This window comes from Suncus etruscus, chromosome 17 (assembly GCF_024139225.1).
Source record: "Suncus etruscus isolate mSunEtr1 chromosome 17, mSunEtr1.pri.cur, whole genome shotgun sequence".
In the NCBI taxonomy this organism is placed as follows: Eukaryota; Metazoa; Chordata; class Mammalia; order Eulipotyphla; family Soricidae; genus Suncus; species Suncus etruscus.
Window position 1 is genome coordinate 1,741,889 of NC_064864.1, and position 19,799 is coordinate 1,761,687.

Sequence of the window (19,799 nt, forward strand, 5' to 3'; positions counted from 1 at the left end):
CTACTCCTGATTCTGCACTCAGAAATCGCTCCTGGCAGGCTCGTGAGACCATAGCGGATGCTGGGGATCAAACTTGGGTCAGTCGTGAGCAAGGCAAATGCCCTGCCTACCGTGCTATAGCTCAGTGTCTGTAAGAAAACTTGTGGCTTGCCTGCAGCCTATGACTTGGACCAGAGAGCTGGAGACAAGAACTAATGTTACCTGAACCCTAATTCGATATTTATCACAAATTATATGACAACTGGACATTAGCCACTGGGAAAAAACCCTAAGGAACCCCAAAGAGGATTGGGGGCTTTGCTGGCCTCTAGGTGCTGTGGGAAGCCGTCAGATGGAGCTGGCAGAGCGTGGGCTGCTCAGTGGCTGATGCCTCCCTGCTTGGCAGTGAGTGGCCAAGGGGCCTGCGATGGAGACCCAGGCATGGGGCAGCTGACTGGAACTGAAGTTGGCACATGAGGGTGGCCCGAAGCTCAGGCCAGTAGAGGTAGGATGGCAAACTTCTGTTCTTTCTCTGGAATCACGCATGTTCGATGGTGGTGTTTGGGGAGCGAATTGGGGTTGGCTGCGTGAAAGGCAAATGCCTTAATTCCAGAATTATATCTCTGGCTCCTAAAATGAAGATTTTTTGTTTGTTTGTTTTTGGAACACACCTGCGGCACTCAGGGATTACGCCTCGGTCTGTGCTCAGAAATCGCTCCTGGCAGGCTCGGGGGACCATATGGGATGCCAGAGATCAAACCCAGGTCTGATCCAGGTTGGTCACATGCAAGGCAAATACCCTACCACTCCCCTATGGCTTTGGCCCCCCCAGAATGAAGATTTTAAAGTCCTCACTGCAAGTTAGTTGTGAAGACAAGAGCTAACTCCTGGCGAGCATTTGCTGTTTTTGGAGGAGTTAACCCCAATCCAGAGGGGGCTAATAGGAGATTGGGGCCTAATCAAGAATAACTGTAAAATGAAACCCAGCTACCAACCCCAAAGAAAGATATTTCCCCAACTTCCTCCTTCCTAAAACCTTTTCCTTTGATATGTAAAAGCCCACCTGGAATTCTCAACCTGCCCCCTCCTGGTTTTGGGAAGGGGTTTGAATACAGAAAGAAGAGTTCTAGCTTTTGGGCTGAGGCAGAGAGCAGCAGGAGGCCAAGGCCATGGACGCCATGTCCATCCTTTCCTGATTGGCTTGGTGTATTATTTCATCGCCATTTCCCTGCATCGTCAGACCCGGCTGTGTGGGGCTTAGAAATACAGTGCGTGGGGCCGGAGGTTCTATTCCCCCCGGGGTCCCATATGGTCCCCCAAGGCAGGAGCCAGGAGTAACCCTTGAGCATCACCAGGTGTGGCCCAAAAGCAAAAACAAAACAAAACAAAAAGAAATATGGTGACTGGGTGAACTCACAACTCATGAATTTTTATTTTACGGGTAACAAATGCTCATCATTGAGATTGTTTACCCGAAATTTATACTGTATTTTAGACCAGCAGTCAGAAGACCAAATGGCCTCTCACTCCATGAACAAGACACAGAAACATGGCAGGGAGGAACGAGCTGTGCCCTCAGCCCCAGGAGGAACAGTTCGATCCGGCCATCTCGAATAAGTGGTGCAGCCCAGCTGCTGAGGTTGCAAAAGGAAATGGAAAAAGCAAGCCCGACGAAAGCGCCAGTTCCCCGGGGAAGCGCAGGCTTCAGCTCAGGCTGGGCTGGAGGCCTTGGAGCTGCCGGCTGCTGACCAGGCATTGCCCGAGCCTGGATGGTAATGAGAATCTTCCTTTGGGGCCTGGGGCCACCTGCTCCCTCCAAAACAGAGCAGAGGCAGTCTGTGTGGTCCTGTTGAGGCCCCTTTTGGTGTCAGGGTCTTTCCTCCCAGTTTGTTAGCAATTTCCAGGGAGTGACTTATTTCTGGGGAACTGTGTTCCTTTTCTGTTGCATGTGGGATTGTTTTTTTTTGGGGGGGGGTGTAGGGTCGGGAGGGGGTCTCATCCAGCAATGCTCAGCAGTTGCCCCTGGCTCTGCACTCAGGAAACACTCCTGGTGGTGCTGGGGGACCTTGCGATGCTGGGGATCAAATATGGAGGCAAACACCTCCACCCTATCATCTATCACCATGGCCCTGCAAGTGGAGTTGAGTCTTCTGAGTTTTCTTTGCTTGTTTTTGTTTTTGGACAAACCTGGTGCCGCTCAGGGGTTATTTCTGGCTATGAGCTCAGAAATCTTCCCTGGCTTTGGAGGGTCCTATGGGATGCTGGGGATCGAAACCGTGGTTGTCCTAGGTCAGCCATGTGCAAGGCAAATGCCCTATCACTGTGCTATTGCTCCAGTCCCATCTTCTGGGTTTTTTTTCTTGTTTCTTCTTTCTCTCAATGACTATTTCCTGGTCTTCTGTTATTTATGCACTAGACATGATTCTAGGTGCTAGGGAGACAGCTAGGAAAGAACAGAGGGCAATATTAGGGTCCCGCCTTTGGCCAAAGGTGGAGGTCAGGAGAACAGAAGCTTACCTTTCCTCTTTGCTTTTTTTTAAACAAAGAGGGGGGAGATGTTACCCTCCCCCCCAAGCCAAATGCTGTTCTTACCTGGACGTGAGACCCACAGCTGGGAGTGGTCTGTGGTTGGTGATTAAGGTGGCCTGGGAGAGGGGGGAAAGGCAGAGGCAGCAAGATGGATGGAGGGCAGCTGAAGGAGGCTGCTTAAAACGTTTAGCTTAGGACAGAGAGCTAGCATGGAGGTAGAGTGTTTGCCTTGCATGCAGAAGGACGGTGGTTCGAATCCCAGCATTCTATATGGTCCCCCAAGCCTGCATGGGGCAATTTCTGAGCATAGAGCCAGGAGGAACCCCTGAGCGCTGCTGGTGTGACCCAAAAAACAAAACCAAAAAAAAAGTTTAGCTTAGGGGTCATGTGAAAAACAAGCACATGGTGGTCAGGCCTTGCCATAAAGCTGATGTCTCCTGAAACTTCATCTGAAGCTGTGGATCATTTCCTCAACGTCACCTGCACCTACTGACAGGTATGGCGCCAGGCCTAGGGACTGCAGGCGCAGGGCTGGGCAGAGAAAGGCCATACCAACATCTACAGCACTAGGACTTTATAATTAATATATAATTATAATATGTAATTAATGCAACAGTCAGTTTCTTTTTTTGGGTTTTGGGCCACACCTGGTGGCATTCAGGGATTAGTCCTGACTCTGAGCTCAGAAATCACTCCTGGCAGGCTCAGAGGAACCCATAGGATGCCGGGATTCAAACCACCGTCCTCTGCATGCAAGGCAAATGCCCCACCTCCATGCTAGCTCTGGCCCCAGCTCCAGGTCACTTTAGCCTGACTCACACCCAGAACCACAAGGTTCAGGAAAATGATCTGAATTCTCAGACTGTGCGTCCCAATGACAAATCCCCCACTCTGTCTCTACGCCGGCGAAGACACCTTCAAGGCTCTGGAGAGGGTTTCTCAAATACTGCAGTAAAAGGAATATGTGGCCTCGTGTGATGAAAGCAAATATTTCATTCCCTGGGAGAGTGGAGTCCCCTGGAATATGCAAATGTCTGCAACTATAAAACAGGTCTCAGAAGTATAACAAAATTACCAAATTTGCTAAATGGTGAGAAGGACCTTTGTCTAAACTTTTGTCTTTGATGTTTCAAACACGTTCTCCAATGTGAAGGGAAAGTAAAATATTTTTGGCATTTACTCTCTCAGTTGCAGAGGATAACATGAACGAGTTGGGAAATAAAATGAAAAGAGAACGGAAGGAGGGGTCAATATCCTCGATAACTGACAGGTTATTATTTTCCTTCAAAACAAGCATACCTGGGGCTGAGAGAGCACAGTGGTAGGGCATTTGCCTTGCAAGCGACAGACCCAGGACCAAGGGTGGTTCAAATTCCGGCATCCCATATGGTCTACCGTGCCTGCCAGGAGCGATTTCTTGTTTTGTTTTGTTTGTTTTGGGTCACACCCAGCAGTGCTCAGGGGTTACTCCTGGCTCTGCGCTCAGAAATCTCCTCTGGCAAGCTCAGGAACTATATGGGATGCCAGGATTCAAACCACGGTCCTCCTGCATGCAAGGCAAACGCCCTACTACTGTGCTATCTCTCCGGCCCCTGCCAGGAGCAATTTCTGAGCAGAGAACCAGGAGGAACTCCGGATCGCTGTTGGGTGTGGCCCAAAAACCAGGAAAAAAAAAAGCATTCCTATATCATATTTTTTAACCTGTATCATATTTTGTCATGTCCCAGTGTTGCCCTAACTTCTCCCGAACAATTTTGTCCTCATAGCAGTTACAAGGTTGGTACTATCATTGACCCTCTTTTTGGAGATAAGGTTAGCGCACAGACAGATCACGCAAATTGCCCAAGTCACGTAGTTGAGATTCATAGCATGTCGGACTCTAGATGTTTTTCCTCTGTTATTGTTATTTTGGGTTTTGGGTCACACCCGGCAGCGCTCAGGGGTTACTCCTGGCACTGCACTCAGAAATCACTCCTGGCAGCCTCCAGGGACCATATGGGATGCCAGGAATTGAACCCAGGTCAGTCCTCAGTCGGCTACACACAAGGCAAACACCCTCCTGCTGTGCTACCTCTCCAACTCCCACCCAGTTATAATAATTTTTAGTATCTTGCATTTCTGATCGAAGTGAAGTAATTGATTCAATTTTTAAATTAATCAGGTTTTGAATGATAAGGAAAAGGTGCCCTTAGTCTATTCTATACAATCTAGTTACTGATCTCCCCACTCCCATCATCATATTTTTCCTTTTCCATCAATGAAATCCTTCTATAGATACAGGTGTGTATTTTTTCTCCTCTCCTCTTCAGCCATCTGTCAGTTTGATTTCTGGCCAGTGCCCTGACAGAATGAAACTGCCAAATTATCTGGTAGCATAATGCCTTGGAATGGAGGCCACTTGGAAACAGTATTAGATATCAAAGTTCTTTCAGCCCATGTGGCTGTCTATGGAGCTGCTTTATTTTGATAAGAAAGAATTCATTCTTCTGCATTCAAAATGTGGAATCCACATAATTTCTGTCTATTAGTTTTTGTTTTGAGGTTTCTGGCTGTGTCCAGATGTCTGTGCTGAGGTTTGGCCCCTGGCAATGCTCCAGGAGCCTTCTGCCATGCTGGGATTAAACCAGGGCCAGTGGGGTGCAAAGCAAGAGGGCATACCTTGACTACTATCTCAACACATTTTTGTTTGCTTGGTTTCTGGGCCACACCCTGCAGCACTCAGAGGTTACTCCTGGCTCTGCTCAGAAATCGCTCCTGGCAGGCATGGGGGACCATATGGGACTCCGGGATTCGAACCAACGCAGGTCTTGGGTCAGCTGCTTGCAAGGCAAACGCCCTACTGCTGTGCTATCTCTCCAGCCCCTCCACAGCATTTTTAAAAAAAACCACGTGAGGGAATGTGGATCATGCCCTTAGGTGTTTTCCTGGGAAAGTACTTGTTCTGATCAGCATGTATGTTTTTGTCTGATTTATTTTCCCCGTCATGTATTCTAAGTCTGAGACCCCAGAATTAGAATATAAAAGACCTCATCCTTTAAGAGGAACATTCTAGGGCCTGAGTGATAGAACAGTGGTAGGGCATTTGCCTTCCATGTGGCTGACCCAGGACAGACCCGGGGTTCAATCCCTGGCATTCCATATGGTCCCTGCAGGATGCCAGGAGTGATTTCTGAGCGCAGAGCCAGGTGTAACCCCTGAGAACTGCCGAGTGTGGTCCAAAACAAGACAAAAAGAAAAAGGAGCATTCTAATACTGTTCTGAAAGTTTTATTCATGCCCCCCCTGACTTTGGGAGATCACTGGTGAATATCAGTTGCCCTGTCCTGAACTTGATCAAAGTGATCTCAGTAGTGGAAAGTCTCTTAACTCAAGAACATGAAAGATTTGATGTTTTGCATTGATTAGTGCCTTTGATCAGTGGTTATTTCTGAATCTCAGTTTCTTTCTGTAGACAGTAAATGGAAGAATTATATATATATTTATATATATATACATACATATATATATATAGAGAGAGAATTATATATTAGTATAAAAAGAATTATATAGGGCCCGGAGAGATAGCACAGTGGTGTTTGCCTTGCAAGCAACCGATCCAGGACCAAAGGTGGTTGGTTCGAATCCCGGTGTCCCATACGGTCCCCCGTACCTGCCAGGAGCTATTTCTGAGCAGACAGCCAGGAGTAACCCCTGAGCACCGCTGGGTGTGACCCAAAAAAACAAACAAAAAATTATATAAATCATTATAAGAACTATATCTTATAATTTATATGTCATTATAATTATATATAATTCTTATATATAACATTACATAATCATAATGAAACAAGCTTGAAAAATTGTGCTCCAAGAAACTTAGTTCAATAGGCCTTTCTCAGAAATATTTCTACCAGGCAGGAGACAGTAGCTATATAGTATCCAAACTTACTTGATGATGAAACTTCTTTAAGAAGGATCTTTGCAACACAAATAATGAATGTCCTTGAGAACAGATTTGGAAAATGTGTTTCGAGATATTTTTGAGGATCCTCTTCACACATTCATTATCCTTGAGTCAATTCTGTGTTTTAAATATCCACGAGTTTATGTTCTAGAATAGCTGTGCTGGGCCAGAGAGCTACTTTAGCAGGCAAGGTGCTTGCCTTTCATGCAGTCTGTCTGGAGTGCCTATGTTTTCCTAAGCCCTGCCAGGGTTCCTGAGCCCCAGAGGCAGGAGTGAGGCCAGACACATTGGGGATGGCCCAAAATAAAACAAATCAGCTAAAATAGTTGTACTGTGTGTGATTTCATACAGTAATGTTTCCTTTGCCTCCAAAATTTTTTTCAGAATCTGCAGTGCATGAGCTAGAATATTAAATACCCAGGCACTTATTAAGACTTTGGATCTAGCATGCAGACAAAACATAGTCTATGTTGAGAGGAACATTAGAATATTAAATACCCAGGCACTTATTAAAACTTTGGATCTAGCATGCAGACAAAACATAATCTATGTTGAGAGGAACATTAGCAAAGAGAAACACAAAGGGGATTGCTCAGGATAAAAAAAATGAGATAAATTAACATTAAACTCACTATCATTGATAGTGCAGATCTCCATGAATATAAAATAATATAAATATTGAAGATTTGGGTGCGTAATAAGCCTTTCCTCTTGCTGGACTCTGTGCCCACCTGGTCATAGCTGTCAGACTGTGAGAGCCGAGCAGCTCCGTGCAGAACAATCTGTGTTCGACATCTGTCATGCCAGAGGTCGTTCATGTTCCATCGCATCCTATTGTCTTCGTGGTCCTCAACCTCGCGTCATTGTCATCGCTTGAGCTGGGGATCGATCAACTTTTTCTGGGTAAACAGTACTTGGAATCAGAGTGGACACAATGGGACTTCAGCGGAAGGCGAAGTTGGAGGAAGCAAGTGACAGTTCAGGAGGCCTGATTCCCAAGAGCTTGTTGACAATGACTGAAGCAAAAGGGCTAAGACTATTGGCAATATGTTTTTTGTTTCTAAGGAGATTAAGTGTTTCTGGTCTTTTGAAGAAGCCAGAAGAGATTCTATATAATCTTATATATATATATAATATATTTTTATAATTTTAACTATATAATTTATATATTTAAATTTAATATATAATATATAATATATAAATAAATATATATAAATTTAAATATATAATAATATATATTTATAATTTTAACTATATAATTTTAGTTATTTTTGTTTTGCTTTTTTATTGGGTGGGGGGGGAACCTGGCAGCGCACAAGGATTACTCCTGGCTCTGTGCTCAGAAATCGAGGGACCTTAAGGGTGCTGGGATTCAAACCACCGTAGGTCCTGGGTCGCAGCTTGCAAGGCAAATGCCCTAAGGCTCTGCTATCTTTCTGGCCCCCTAAAAGTTTTAGTTATTAAAAAGAAATGAAAGAAATGGTTCTAGTTTGAATCTGTCTGGAGCCGATCCCTTTGCCACTGAGATGAGGAAGAGAATTAACGGGGTCTCTACTTGCCACTAACTAGAGCGGAAATCACGCATCGTCACTGGTTCTGAGCGCAGTTGATAGATCCGAAACACCCGAATAGTATGAAATATTTACAGCTTCGTGCGGTGGAGGAGGGGAATCGCAGTAGGAATTCATTTCAAAGCTTCAGAACAGCTTATCTGCATTGTGATCAGCATCATGAAATTTCATTGTCAAATGAAATAACTGTCACCTCTGTGTTGGTCTAGGAAACAGTTTTGATCTTGTGTCAGGGGACAGAGAGCAAATCAGAGCAACATATTGTTAAATATACCACTCTTTTAATGTTTTAATAAGGAACTGGTAGCTCATCTTACATTTCAGGACTGGCAGTAATATCAGAACCTGCAAATCTCACCCAAATGACTTCCTAGCTAAAATCAAAATGACAGAGCCATAGATGGGGATCATCCCAAACCGTCTCACATCTTGTCATAGCCAAACCTTCTACCTCACTTGGGAGCTAAAAACCTGATTCCAGGAGAGACACGTCCACACCCAGGCTCGCTAAGAATCTCACTAGCCTCTTCCACTTTCCTTTTGGGTAGGTAAGCTCCCCACCAATGTGGGGGACGGGAAATGGCCCCAGCTGTCCCCTGACCCCCACCTTATTCTCTGGAGGGGCCAGCCGGGCCGGCTCCAGATGGCGTGTCGGTGCTGGCCGGAGCCTGGCCCAGCACCAACAGCTGCCAGCCGTGGCGTGGGGATGGCGCGGTGCGTGTTTCTCGGTTGGTTCCCAGGCCGGGAAGGTGCCGAGAGGCGGACGGGGTGGGGGGACGCCCGCCCACCTGCCACCACCTGTTCCCTCCTTGCAACTTCGGCTATAAATCCTCCCCCTTGGAGCCCCGATCCAGCCTGCTCCGACAGCTACTGCGAGGGAGGAAAAGAATCCTTCTATCCAGTCTGGAGCTCCGGTAAAGATCCTTTGGAGATCTCCCCGAAAAGGAAAAGAAAGATTCCTGCTGCAGAAAAGCAACTCTCCGGGCTTTTTCCCCTTGCCCCAAAAGGGCCTTCCCGGGACAGTCCACGCCGAAACCCGCCGCTGGAAGATTCCCTTGACGTTTCCAACCGCTGCGCTCCGGCGACATGTCCTGCTTCTCCGCGTCCCCACCCCGCCTCGACGGGGCCAAGTGAAGAAGGGGCGTCCAGCTCGTGATCTGGAGGGACAGAGGCTCGGCGCAGTCCCTCCGACTGCCAACTCGCGCCTCGCCACAGTGCCTTTGCGCAAGACGCACTAGCCAAGGGGCCGCACGTCTCCAAGTGTCAACTTGCGTCCCGACACCTTGCCTTTGCGCAGGACGCGCTGACCAAGAGACTCCAGGTCTCCGAGTGCCTGCTCGCGCGCCCTGTCACCGCGCCTTTGCGCAAAACGCTTTGGCCAAGGAACCGCACATCCCCAAGTGTCAACTTGCGCCCTGCCACCGTACCTTTGCGCAAGACGCACTAGCCAAGAGGCCGCACGTCTCCAAGTGTCAACTTGTATTCCGACACCTTGCCTTTGCGCAGGACGCGCTGACCAAGAGACTCCAGGTCTCCGAGTGCCTGCTCGCGCCCTGTCACCGCCTTTGCGCAAAACCCATTGGCCAAGAAACCGCACATCCCCAAGTACCAATTTGCGCCCTGCCACCGTACCTTTGGGCAGGACGGGCTGACCAAGAGACTCCAGGTCTCCGAGTGCCTGCTCGCGCCCTGTCACCGCCTTTGCGCAAAACCCATTGGCCAAGAAACCGCACATCCCCAAGTACCAATTTGCGCCCTGCCACCGTACCTTTGGGCAGGACGGGCTGACCAAGAGACTCCAGGTCTCCGAGTGCCTGCTCGCGCCCGGCGCCCGCGCCTTTGCGCAAAACGCATAGGCCAAGGAACCGCACATCCCCAAGTGCCAACTTGCGCCCTTGCCACGGTACCTTTGCGCAGGTACCTGACCAAGGGCCCGCGCGTCTCCAAGTGCCCGCTCGCGCCTTTGCGCATGACGCACCGGCCCAGGGACTGCACGTCTCCGAGCGCCTCGCAGCCCCGCGGCAAGCGGGGGCCCATGAAGTCCTCCTGCAAGGCAGGTCCCCCCGCGGCGCTCCCGTGCGCCCCGGGCTCCGTGCGCCCCGAGAGCGCCCTGCGCCGACGCCTGGCCGCCAACGCGCGCGAGCGGCGCCGCATGCAGGGCTTGAACTCGGCGTTCGACCGGCTGCGCCGCGTGGTGCCCCAGTGGGGCCAGGACAAGAAGCTCTCCAAGTACGAGACGCTGCAGATGGCGCTCAGCTACATCGTGGCCCTCACGCACGTCCTGGCCGAGGCCGAGCGCGACTGGCCCGGCCGGCACCGCGAGCCCGGCCTGCCCTTCGCCGCCCCGGCCAGGCTGCCCGCCGAGCTCCACGGCCCCGGCCTCTTCGGCTTCCACCCCGAGCCCTTCCACATGGCCACCTGAGGGGCGCCCCGGCCACGGGGACCCCTCGGCACGAGCCGGGCAGCCGCCACCCGCTCCCCGGACCGTCTTCGGGGCTTTGCGCACCAAGGCGGAGCCGGGCGCAAACTTGGGGCGACGTTTGTCCCCCTGTCCCGGTCCCCCAGGGCTGAGCGCGTGGGGTCGAGGCTTTCGTGGACCTTATTTCTTTCTTCTCTATCAGGGACTGTAGGTTTTCCAATGGGGCTCTTGGAGATGGTCACTGCTGTGAAGGATTAATGCCCCACCCGACCCCCCAGTAATCCCTGATCCCTGCCTGGATCACTGGGAGGTAAAAAGCAGCTCTGAGAAAATTAGGATTAGGTTCCTGTGTAGTTAAAAGGACTCAGAATGAGGGTTCTCTCTCTCTCTCTCTCTCTCTCTCTCTCTCTCTCTCTCTCTCTCTCTCTCTCTCTCTCTCTCTCTCTCTCTCTCTGTCTGTCTCTCTTAGGTTCCTGTGTAGTTAAAAGGACTCAGAATGAGGGTTCTCTCTCTCTCTCTGTCTCTCTCTCTCTCTCTGTCTCTCTCTCTCTCTGTCTCTCTCTCCCCCTCCCACCCTCCCTCCCTCCCTCTCTATTTCCCTGTTTGTCTTTTCTGTCTCTGCGTCTCCTGTCTCTCTCTCTCCGTGTCTCCCTGTCTCTCTCTGTCTCTCTGTCTCCCTGTCTCTGACTTTTCTGTCTCTCTGTCTTTTCTGTCTCTCATTGTGTTTCCTGTCTCTCTCTGTGACTCCCTGTTCTCTCTGTCTCTCTGTGTCTCCCTGACCGCTCTTTCTATCTCCCTGTGTCTCCCTGTATCTCTGTGCCTCCCTGTCCTCTCTATCCCTCTGTCTCCCTGTCTCTATCTTTCTGTCTCTCTGTCTCTCTAATATCTTTATTTAAGCCCCATGGCGATAAACACATTTGTAGTTGGGTTTCAGTCATAACAAAGTGTACACACAAACACACACACAACACACACACACAACACACACACACACACACACACACACACACACACACACACACACACCCCTTCACCAAGACACAAGACAACCTTCCCACCACCAACCAAGGCGATCCCTCTTTCGAACCCTGTCCTGTTGGGACGGCTTTACGGGATCTGTTCTGTCCGTGTTATTTTCAGAGACTTATTTAGAACCTGTTTTTTCAGAAGCTCCCTTTCCGTTGGGGGGACTTTCCCTCTATCCCGAGGGCCTGTGTGAGCATGTGTCAAGTAGTCAAGTCACTTACTTCGGTGTGTCGGGCATCGGGGTGCAAGTGCTCTGTATTTGAAACATCATGTATGTTATGGAAATATAGACTTTTGTAAAATAGACATTTAAGTGTGGGTTTGTTTTTCATGACAAGTGCCTGTTTGGCTTCCTGGTGAACTACAGATCTGTCTGGGCGATGACATGGAATACTTTCCCTGAGCTAAAGTGTGGGATGTTTAATTGGCAAACATGTTTGTAAGACCTCCTCCAAAAAAGGCAAGCTCATATGCTTGTGGCTACTTACTTCGAATGTTTTCTCTGTCAATTGGGGAATGTTTTTCCTTTCCATTGGGGGAACTTTTCCTTTATCCTGAGGGCATATGTGTGCATGGGGATGTTTTTCTTGTTGTTTTTTTAAGGGTTAATCAAACATTGAGCTCTCAAGTAACTGCATATAAGTTCCTCAATATTTTATTTCCCTAACTATGACAATTAACTACTGTTTCTTCTATACAAGAACCCAAATATAGGCGTCTCAGACAAATTGCAAAACATTACTTTGGGAACTGATTTACTTTTTATTTATTTGTTTGGTGATTTATTTTGCTTTATTTGTTGCATTTTGCATGTTTGATTTTTGGTTTATTGGTTTTGTTTTGGGGCCATAATTGGAGGTGCTCAAAGCTCACTCCTGGTTCGGTGCTCGGGGTTCTCTTCTGGCTGGTGCAGGGGTGCCATATGGGGTGACAGGGATCAACCAGAAAAAGTGATTTCCTTTTAATCAGTGTTATTTGGTCAGTAAGGGTGAGAGGTTGGTCCAAATGAAAGTAAAATATACAAGGTATCGGTTTGAATTACTTTTATAGATTTACTTAATTATTGGGTAAATAAGCCAAGCCCGTGATGTAAGGAATAGCTCGATAGTCAACAGCCAGGCATGCACTTGGGGGCTAACTGGCTAATCATTAGCAAAGGCAGGACTGGACATTTGTGTGAATGGAATTTGGTACAAGTCAACAAACAATGACATAGTAATCACTTTCTATGACAAATTCCAGCTCCTAATAAGGGATACGGTCAGACATCTATTTGTAATTTATTTATAAAAAGTCTCCATTTGAATTTTTATTTTCTTAGTTTTTCTGAATTACCCAAATTTATTTGATCGGTAATAAATTAGTCTTCTCCACAAAAAAATTTTTTTTGAGAGGAAAGAGAGGAAAAAAGAGATGAGAGGGGCCAGAGAGAAAGGACAGCAGTAGCATTTTGTCTTGCATACAGCCGATCCCGGAGGACCTGGTTTTGATTCCCGGCAACCGATATGGTCCCTGAAGCATGCCAGGAGCGACTTCTGAGCATAGAGTTATGAGTAACCCTTGAGCACGGTCCTATGTGGCCCAAAAACTAAAATAAAAAAAATAAGAGAGAGAGAGAGAGAGAGAGAGAGAGAGAGAGAGAGAGAGAGAGAGAGAGAGAGAGAGGAAAAGAAAGAGAAAACAGAAAAAGAGGGAGGGAGATTGAGGGAGAAAAGAAGGGAGGGAAAGAAAGAGGGAGGGAGTCATAGGGATGGAGGGAGAGAAAGGAAGAGGGGGAGAGAGAGAAAAGAGGGGAGAGGGGGGAGGAGGAGAGTCAGAGAGAGACAGAGAGAGAGCTCCACAACATTTTTTAGCCATACTTTTTTTGTGGGGGGGGGTCACACCCGGCAGCACTCAGGGGTTCCTCCTGGCTCTATGCTCAGAACTCGCTCCTGGAAGGCTCGGGGACCATATGGGATGGTGGGATTCGAACCACTGTCCTTCTGCATGTGAGGCAAACACCCTACCTCCATGCTATCTCTCAGGATCGTCACAACATATTTTTTTAAAAACTTTATTTTAGAGGCTGAAGCAATAGCACAGCAATAAGGCCTTTGCCTTGCATGAGGCTGACCCAGGACATTCCCGGGTTCGATCCTCGATATCCCATGTGGTCCTCTGAGCCAGCCAGGAGAGATTTCTGAGCACAGAGCCAGGAGTAACCCCTGGCCACTGCTGGGTGTGGCCCAAAACCAAAATGTTATTGTGGTATGATGACTTCCACTAATATTCATACTAGTGTCTTATACTTACCCAGTTACACCACTGTCACTGTTTTTCTGCCAATGGCTCAAGGTCTCTTTTACCAGGACTTTTCTTTTGCCCCGTGTTATAGTTCTGTAGAGAGTTTATTTGTTAATTTATTTATTTTGGCTACACCTGGTTGTGTTCAGGGATCACTCCTGGTAGGATTGAGGGACCACATGGGGGTGTTGGGATGAACCCTTGTCGGTCCTGTGCAAGGCAAATGCCCTATATGGACTCTCTTTTTCCCTTGTATTTCTCAGAATTTGGAGTGTCTATTCCTTGGCATTCTTTTTTAAAATACTTGTGTATGATTGAGATCACAAGAAGAAAGAAAGAAAGAAAGAAGTAGAGAAAGAGAGAAAGAATAGAGAAAGAGGGGTCGGAGTGGTAGTGCAAGCGGTAAGGTGTCTACCTTGCTGGCACTAGCCTAGGACGAACCGAGGTTTGATCCCCTGGCATCCCATAGGGTCTCCTGAGTCAGGAGTGATTTCTCAGAGCATAGCCAGGAGTAATCCCTGAGCGTCACCGGGTGTGGCCAAAACAAACAAACAAAATCTAAAAAAGAGAAAGAAATAGAAAGAAAGAAGAAAGGAAAGAAAAAAGACAGAGAGAAAGAAATAGAAAGGAAGGAAAGAAAAATAGAGAAAGAGAAAAAAGAAGAAAGGCAGGAAGGAAGAGAGAAATAGGAAAGAAAAAAAGGAAAGGAAGAAAGAAAAACAGAAAGAAAAGAAAGGGAAATAAAGAAAGAAATAGAGAAAGAAAGGAAAGAAGAAAGTAAGAAAGAAAGAGAGAAAGAAAGAAAAAGAAAGAAATATGAAGAAAGCAAGCAAGCAAGCAAGCAAGCAAGCAAGAAAGAAAGAAAGAAAGAAAGAAAGAAAGAAAGAAAGAAAGAAAGAAAGAAAGAAAGAAAGAAAGAAAGAAAGAAAGAAAGAAAGAAAGAAAGAAAGAAAGAAAGAAAAGAAATTGTGAGTCAATTTTTTTAGGTCACATTTATGTTGCCCTCTCTGGACTATATATTCCTTATGAAAGAAACCTCACTGTCCATATGGTTCCGACAGAGACCCAGACAAACAATAAACATTTGGGGGACTTACTAATTCTAGTATCAATTTCAAAAACTAGTGACCTCCACGGTGGTGCCCGGGAAGGCCCAGGGCCCGTCCTGGTGATACTCGGAGCCTGAGCTTGGCGCTAGAGCCAGTATTGCTGGGTGCCACACTCACTGGAAGGTGCAGAGGAAAGTGTTTGGGTTCAAACTCAGACGTTCTGCGTGCAAGCCATGTGTTTCCTCCCTTTGAGCTATCTCTCTTTTTCCAACACCGCTCAGAATAAAACGAGGCAGTTAGGGGGCCGGAGAGCTAGCATGGAGGTAAGGTGTTTGCCTTGCATGCAGAAGGACGGTGGTTCAAATCCTGGCATCCCATATGGTCCCCTGAGCCTGCCAGGAGCGATTTCTGAGTGTAGAGCGAGGAGGGACCCCTGAGTGCTGCTGGGTGTGGCCCAACCCCCCCAAACACACACACACACACACACACACACACAAAAAAACCCAAAAATGAAGCAGTTAAAGCACAAGATTAGCAGGGGCTGCAGTGATAGTACCGTATGTAGAGCACTTGTTTTGCACAGGACCAATCTAGGTTCGAACCCCAGCTTCCCCTACAGTCCCCTGAGCCTGCCAGGAGTGATGTTTAAGCACAGAGCCAGGAGTAACTCCTGAGCACAGCTGGGTGTGGCCCTCCCCCCATAATAAAGTAACCTATGAGCATGCATTTAAGAACCAGAGTTGTGGGGCCGGGCGGTGGCGCTAGAGGTAAGGTGCCTGCCTTGCCTGCACTAGCCTTGGACGGACCGTGGTTCGATGCCCCGGTGTCCCATATGGTCCCCCAAGCCAGGAGCAACTTCTTTTTTTTTTTTTTTTTTTTTTTTTGGTTTTTGGTTTTTGGGCCACTCCCAGCGGTGCTCAGGGGTTCCTCCTGGCTGTCTGCTCAGAAATAGCTCCTGGCAGGCACGGGGGACCCTATGGGACACCTGGATTCGAACCAACCACCTTTGGTCCTGGATCGGCTGCTTGCAAGGCAAATGCCGCTGTGCTATCTCTCCGGGCCCCAGGAGCGACTTCTGAGCGCATAGTCAGGAGTAACTCCTGAGCGTTACCGGGTGTGGCCCAAAAACCAAAAAAAAAAAAAAAAAAAAAAAAAAGAACCAGAGTTGTGGCACAGGGGATGAGACTTTTGTTTAGCACAGAGCTGACTAGGGACCAACTCCAGGCACCGAATATGGGTCATGAGCATTCCCAAGAGTAACAACCTCAGAGAACAGAACCATGAACAAGACCTGAACACTTCAGATGGTGCCTCCCAAATACCTACACACATAAAATAAAAGCATAAGGTTATAGGGGCCAGTGAAACAAAGTCTTTTTTTTGGGGGGGTGTCACACCTGGCAGCGGTCAGGGGTTACTCCTGGCTCCAGGCTCAGAAATCGCTCTTGGCAGGCTTGGGGACCATATGGGATGCCGGGATTTGAACCACCGACCTTCTGCATGAAAGACAAACGCCTTATCTCCATGCTATCTCTCCGGCTCAAGCAAAGTCTTTTTTGAAGTTAATATTTATATTTTTGGGGGGTCATACTTGGCGGTGCTCAACGTTCCTCCTGGCTCTTCACTCAGAAATAGCTCCTGGCAGGCTTGGGGACCATATAGGATGCCAGTATTAGAACCACCATTGGTCCTGGGTAGGCTGCTTGCAAGGCAAACGCCCTACCGATGTGCTATGGCTCCCACCCCAATATTCATGTTCTTAATAGACTTAGATCACCAAACAGCCTCACAGTTGCTATGATTATTTGATCCTCTGAAAAACTATGTTCTTCATAGATGGACATCTGGACACTTTGGATTTAAAAAATATTTTTGCTTTCCTTCTTGGGAGCTGGGAGTCTCTAGCAGCATGGGGTTCGGCAGGCCTCCGCCATGCCAGAGGCTTTCTTAACCAGGCCTAGGGGGGGTGCGGAACTTGGGTGACCCTTCTACCGCCTTGCTCCAAATCTTCAGGGCTTTCCCAGGCCACATGCCTGAGTAAGCCAGCAAGGTGGGTCCCTTGGCGGAGCTTGAAGGTACCCTAGGCTTTCCCCCATTCCCCACTCGGCTCCTTAGGGAGGGTCTGGGTGGGGGCCCTGAACTTACGGCCTCCCAGCTTCTTGAAGCAGTCACTGGTAATCTCTTACCAGTCTATATATTTTTTTTTTTTTTTTGGTTTTTGGGCCACACCCGGTAACGCTCAGGGGTTACTCCTGGCTATGCGCTCAGAAGTCGCTCCTGGCTTGGGGGACCATATGGGACGCCGGGGGATCGAACCGCGGTCCGTCTCCTAGGCTAGCGCAGGTAAGGCTGGCACCTTACCTCCAGCGCCACCGCCCGGCCCCACCAGTCTATATTTTCAAAAGATACATTTTCAGAAGATACATTAATAGTACTCACTATCATTGAATTATGTTTTTATGTATGCAGAATGTCCATTTGATACTCTGCCCTTTCACACACCCATACAAAAATCATTTTTCTCTTTAACTCTCTCACCCCCTATCATCATTACTCCACATTTACCCTTTTTAACTTAAGTACTGTAGAGTCCTAAGTCACAAACCAAAGTGGTGCCCTGGATTTAACACCCCCCCAACTATTCCAAAAGGTATAAAAAGGACATGTATGTCTTTTCAGCATTTTATGTGTGTTTTCTTTGATGGCCATAACTCTTGCTGAATATTTTCTTATACAGTGATGATTTCCTTCCCCTTTTTTTTTTATCTTTTCTTCTCTTTGTGAACTGTTCAATAGGGAATTTGGTGAAAGAGTCCCTCAGTTTAATGCTTATGTTTGAACCAAGTCATGGGTATTGTTGGACGTTTCTTACGCTCCCATGTACTCTGATATGCTACGAGGCTTTATTTCTTGTTTGCATAGGCACATTAAAACAGGAAAATACTATACATACAAATAAGTTCTTATCTAATAGAGATGGGAACACACAAATTTTGTAGTACAATGGAACCTTACACCCTGAACATTGACATAAAGACCTGGCACGGGCCTCAGAAAATGGGCATTCTCCATCCACCCATGATCTAGGGAAGACATTTACAAAACATCCAAGGTTGTCTATAACATCACCTGAAGGCAATCCTCTACCAGGGAAGACCCTACCGCTGCTCTGACATCGACCTACTGAAAAGAGACTTCCCTTAACACTGAGAAGACTCAACAACAACAATGACCTGCTTACTGGACTGAGCTTTCTGTATTGCCCCTTAATTGTGAGGTGAAACTAGAGGATACTCCACACCAGCCTGACTTCAATATAGGATGTGCAGATTCCAGGATCTTTAATACAGAAACCTGATGCCAACAATAGAGACTGCATGAAAAATAAAACTGTATTAGCACTACAGACAATGACTTGGATTGATAAACTAGTTTGCCTGGAGCCTAGAATTGGTCTTATGCCAGGAAACTTCAGGGGTAGGGTCTCCTTGTATTTAGGCCAAGGCTTTTTCTTTCCATGTCCCTCATACTTTGGTGGGCCTATGCAAACAATATTTGCCACTCTAACACCGTTTTTACTGTGCTCTTTTGACTCTAACCCTTAAAAAAAAAACCTTAAACTTTTGATGTTAACTTAAACTAATATGCATGTGCATGAAAATATAAAAAAATACTATGCCTTCAATGTTTAAGGAGTCACATAAATCTCATGGCTTTAGATTGCTTTGTGTACTGCTAGGAAATGTTATAAGTCAGGAGACTTGTGGACAAAGTAATTGTACGTGGGTTCTGCCTTATTTTTCTTTGTTTTTGTTTGTTTGTTTGTTTGTTTTTTTGTTTTTGGGCCACACCCGGCAGTGCTCAGGGGTGACTCCTGGCTGTCTGCTCAGAAATAGCTCCTGGCAGGCACGGGGGACCATGTGGGACACCGGGATTCGAACCAACCACCTTTGGTCCTGGATTGGCTGCTTGCAAGGCAAACACCGCTGTGCTATCTCTCCGGGCCCTGCCTTATTTTTCTTAATGTTCTTTGACTGTAAGTTCAATATTTAGGCGCCAGCAAGGGGATTTCTTTTGAGAACTCTGTTTATGGGCGATTGTCCTTCCACTGTAACTTTACCTTCTCCTCTTTGCATCATTGTTCTCATAATTAAAAATAAAAACAATTAAAAAAATTTTTCCTTTGCTCCCATTTTCTTGGTACATCAGTACATATTTTCAAGCACTCACTCACATACATACTTACTAAGCACCATTCTTGCAGGTGGGAGAAAGGCATGTTCCAGTCAAGATGAAGTCTTAGCAGAGATAATGGGACGCTTCGATGAATTCGTCCTCATATGGATCTCAATTGGTTTCCTTTGCTTTTGTTTCCCCTTTGCCTTTTTATCTGGCTTTTTCCCTCCACGTGGGGGTGAGGCTTGGTTTTTGATCTCAATAAATGCCAGTCAGGAGGCCTGAGCTGGGAGCTGCCATCTAGGCTCTTGGTTCCACATGGTGAAGCAACTGGCTTGTGGGTGAACAGCTTTCGGTGTGAGTTTCTGGCCTGCTCTTCCTGCCCAACTGTGAGTGGATAATTTCCTGCTTCAAAATTACTGCTGGACCTGCATCTCTTGTCCTACCTGGACTTGGGGTATGGGGATCTCTCTCTCTCTCTGGGGATTGTGGAATGCACAACCCACCATTCAATAGGGTAGTACTAGTAATTTATGCCTTAAGGACAAAGAGTGGGTGCTGGAGAGCTAATGCACTGGGAAGGGGATTGCTTTTCAAGTGGCCAATCTGGGTTCAATTCCTACAATCCCATATAATCCCTATCCTTGCTTAAAGTGATCCCTGAGCACCAGTGGATGTGGCACAAAAATCAAAACCAACCAAACAAAAACCTAATAGTAGGACATTGAATAAAAAAAAATATTCCTTGGGACTGGAGTATCACAAGGTAGTACCTGGGTACCTTGCCTTGCTCCTGGTTGACCGAGTTTGATCTTTGGTATCCCA

General features: G+C 47.3%; 1 protein-coding gene across 1 annotated transcript; it reads left to right on the plus strand.

Moving 5' to 3' along the window:
• Positions 1 to 9,990: 9,990 nt before the first annotated feature.
• ATOH7 (atonal bHLH transcription factor 7) lies at positions 9,991 to 10,443 on the plus strand. The gene has a single exon (XM_049764555.1). The coding sequence runs from the start codon at positions 9,991 to 9,993 to the stop codon at positions 10,441 to 10,443; it is 453 nt and encodes a 150-aa protein (XP_049620512.1).
• Positions 10,444 to 19,799: the final 9,356 nt, after the last annotated feature.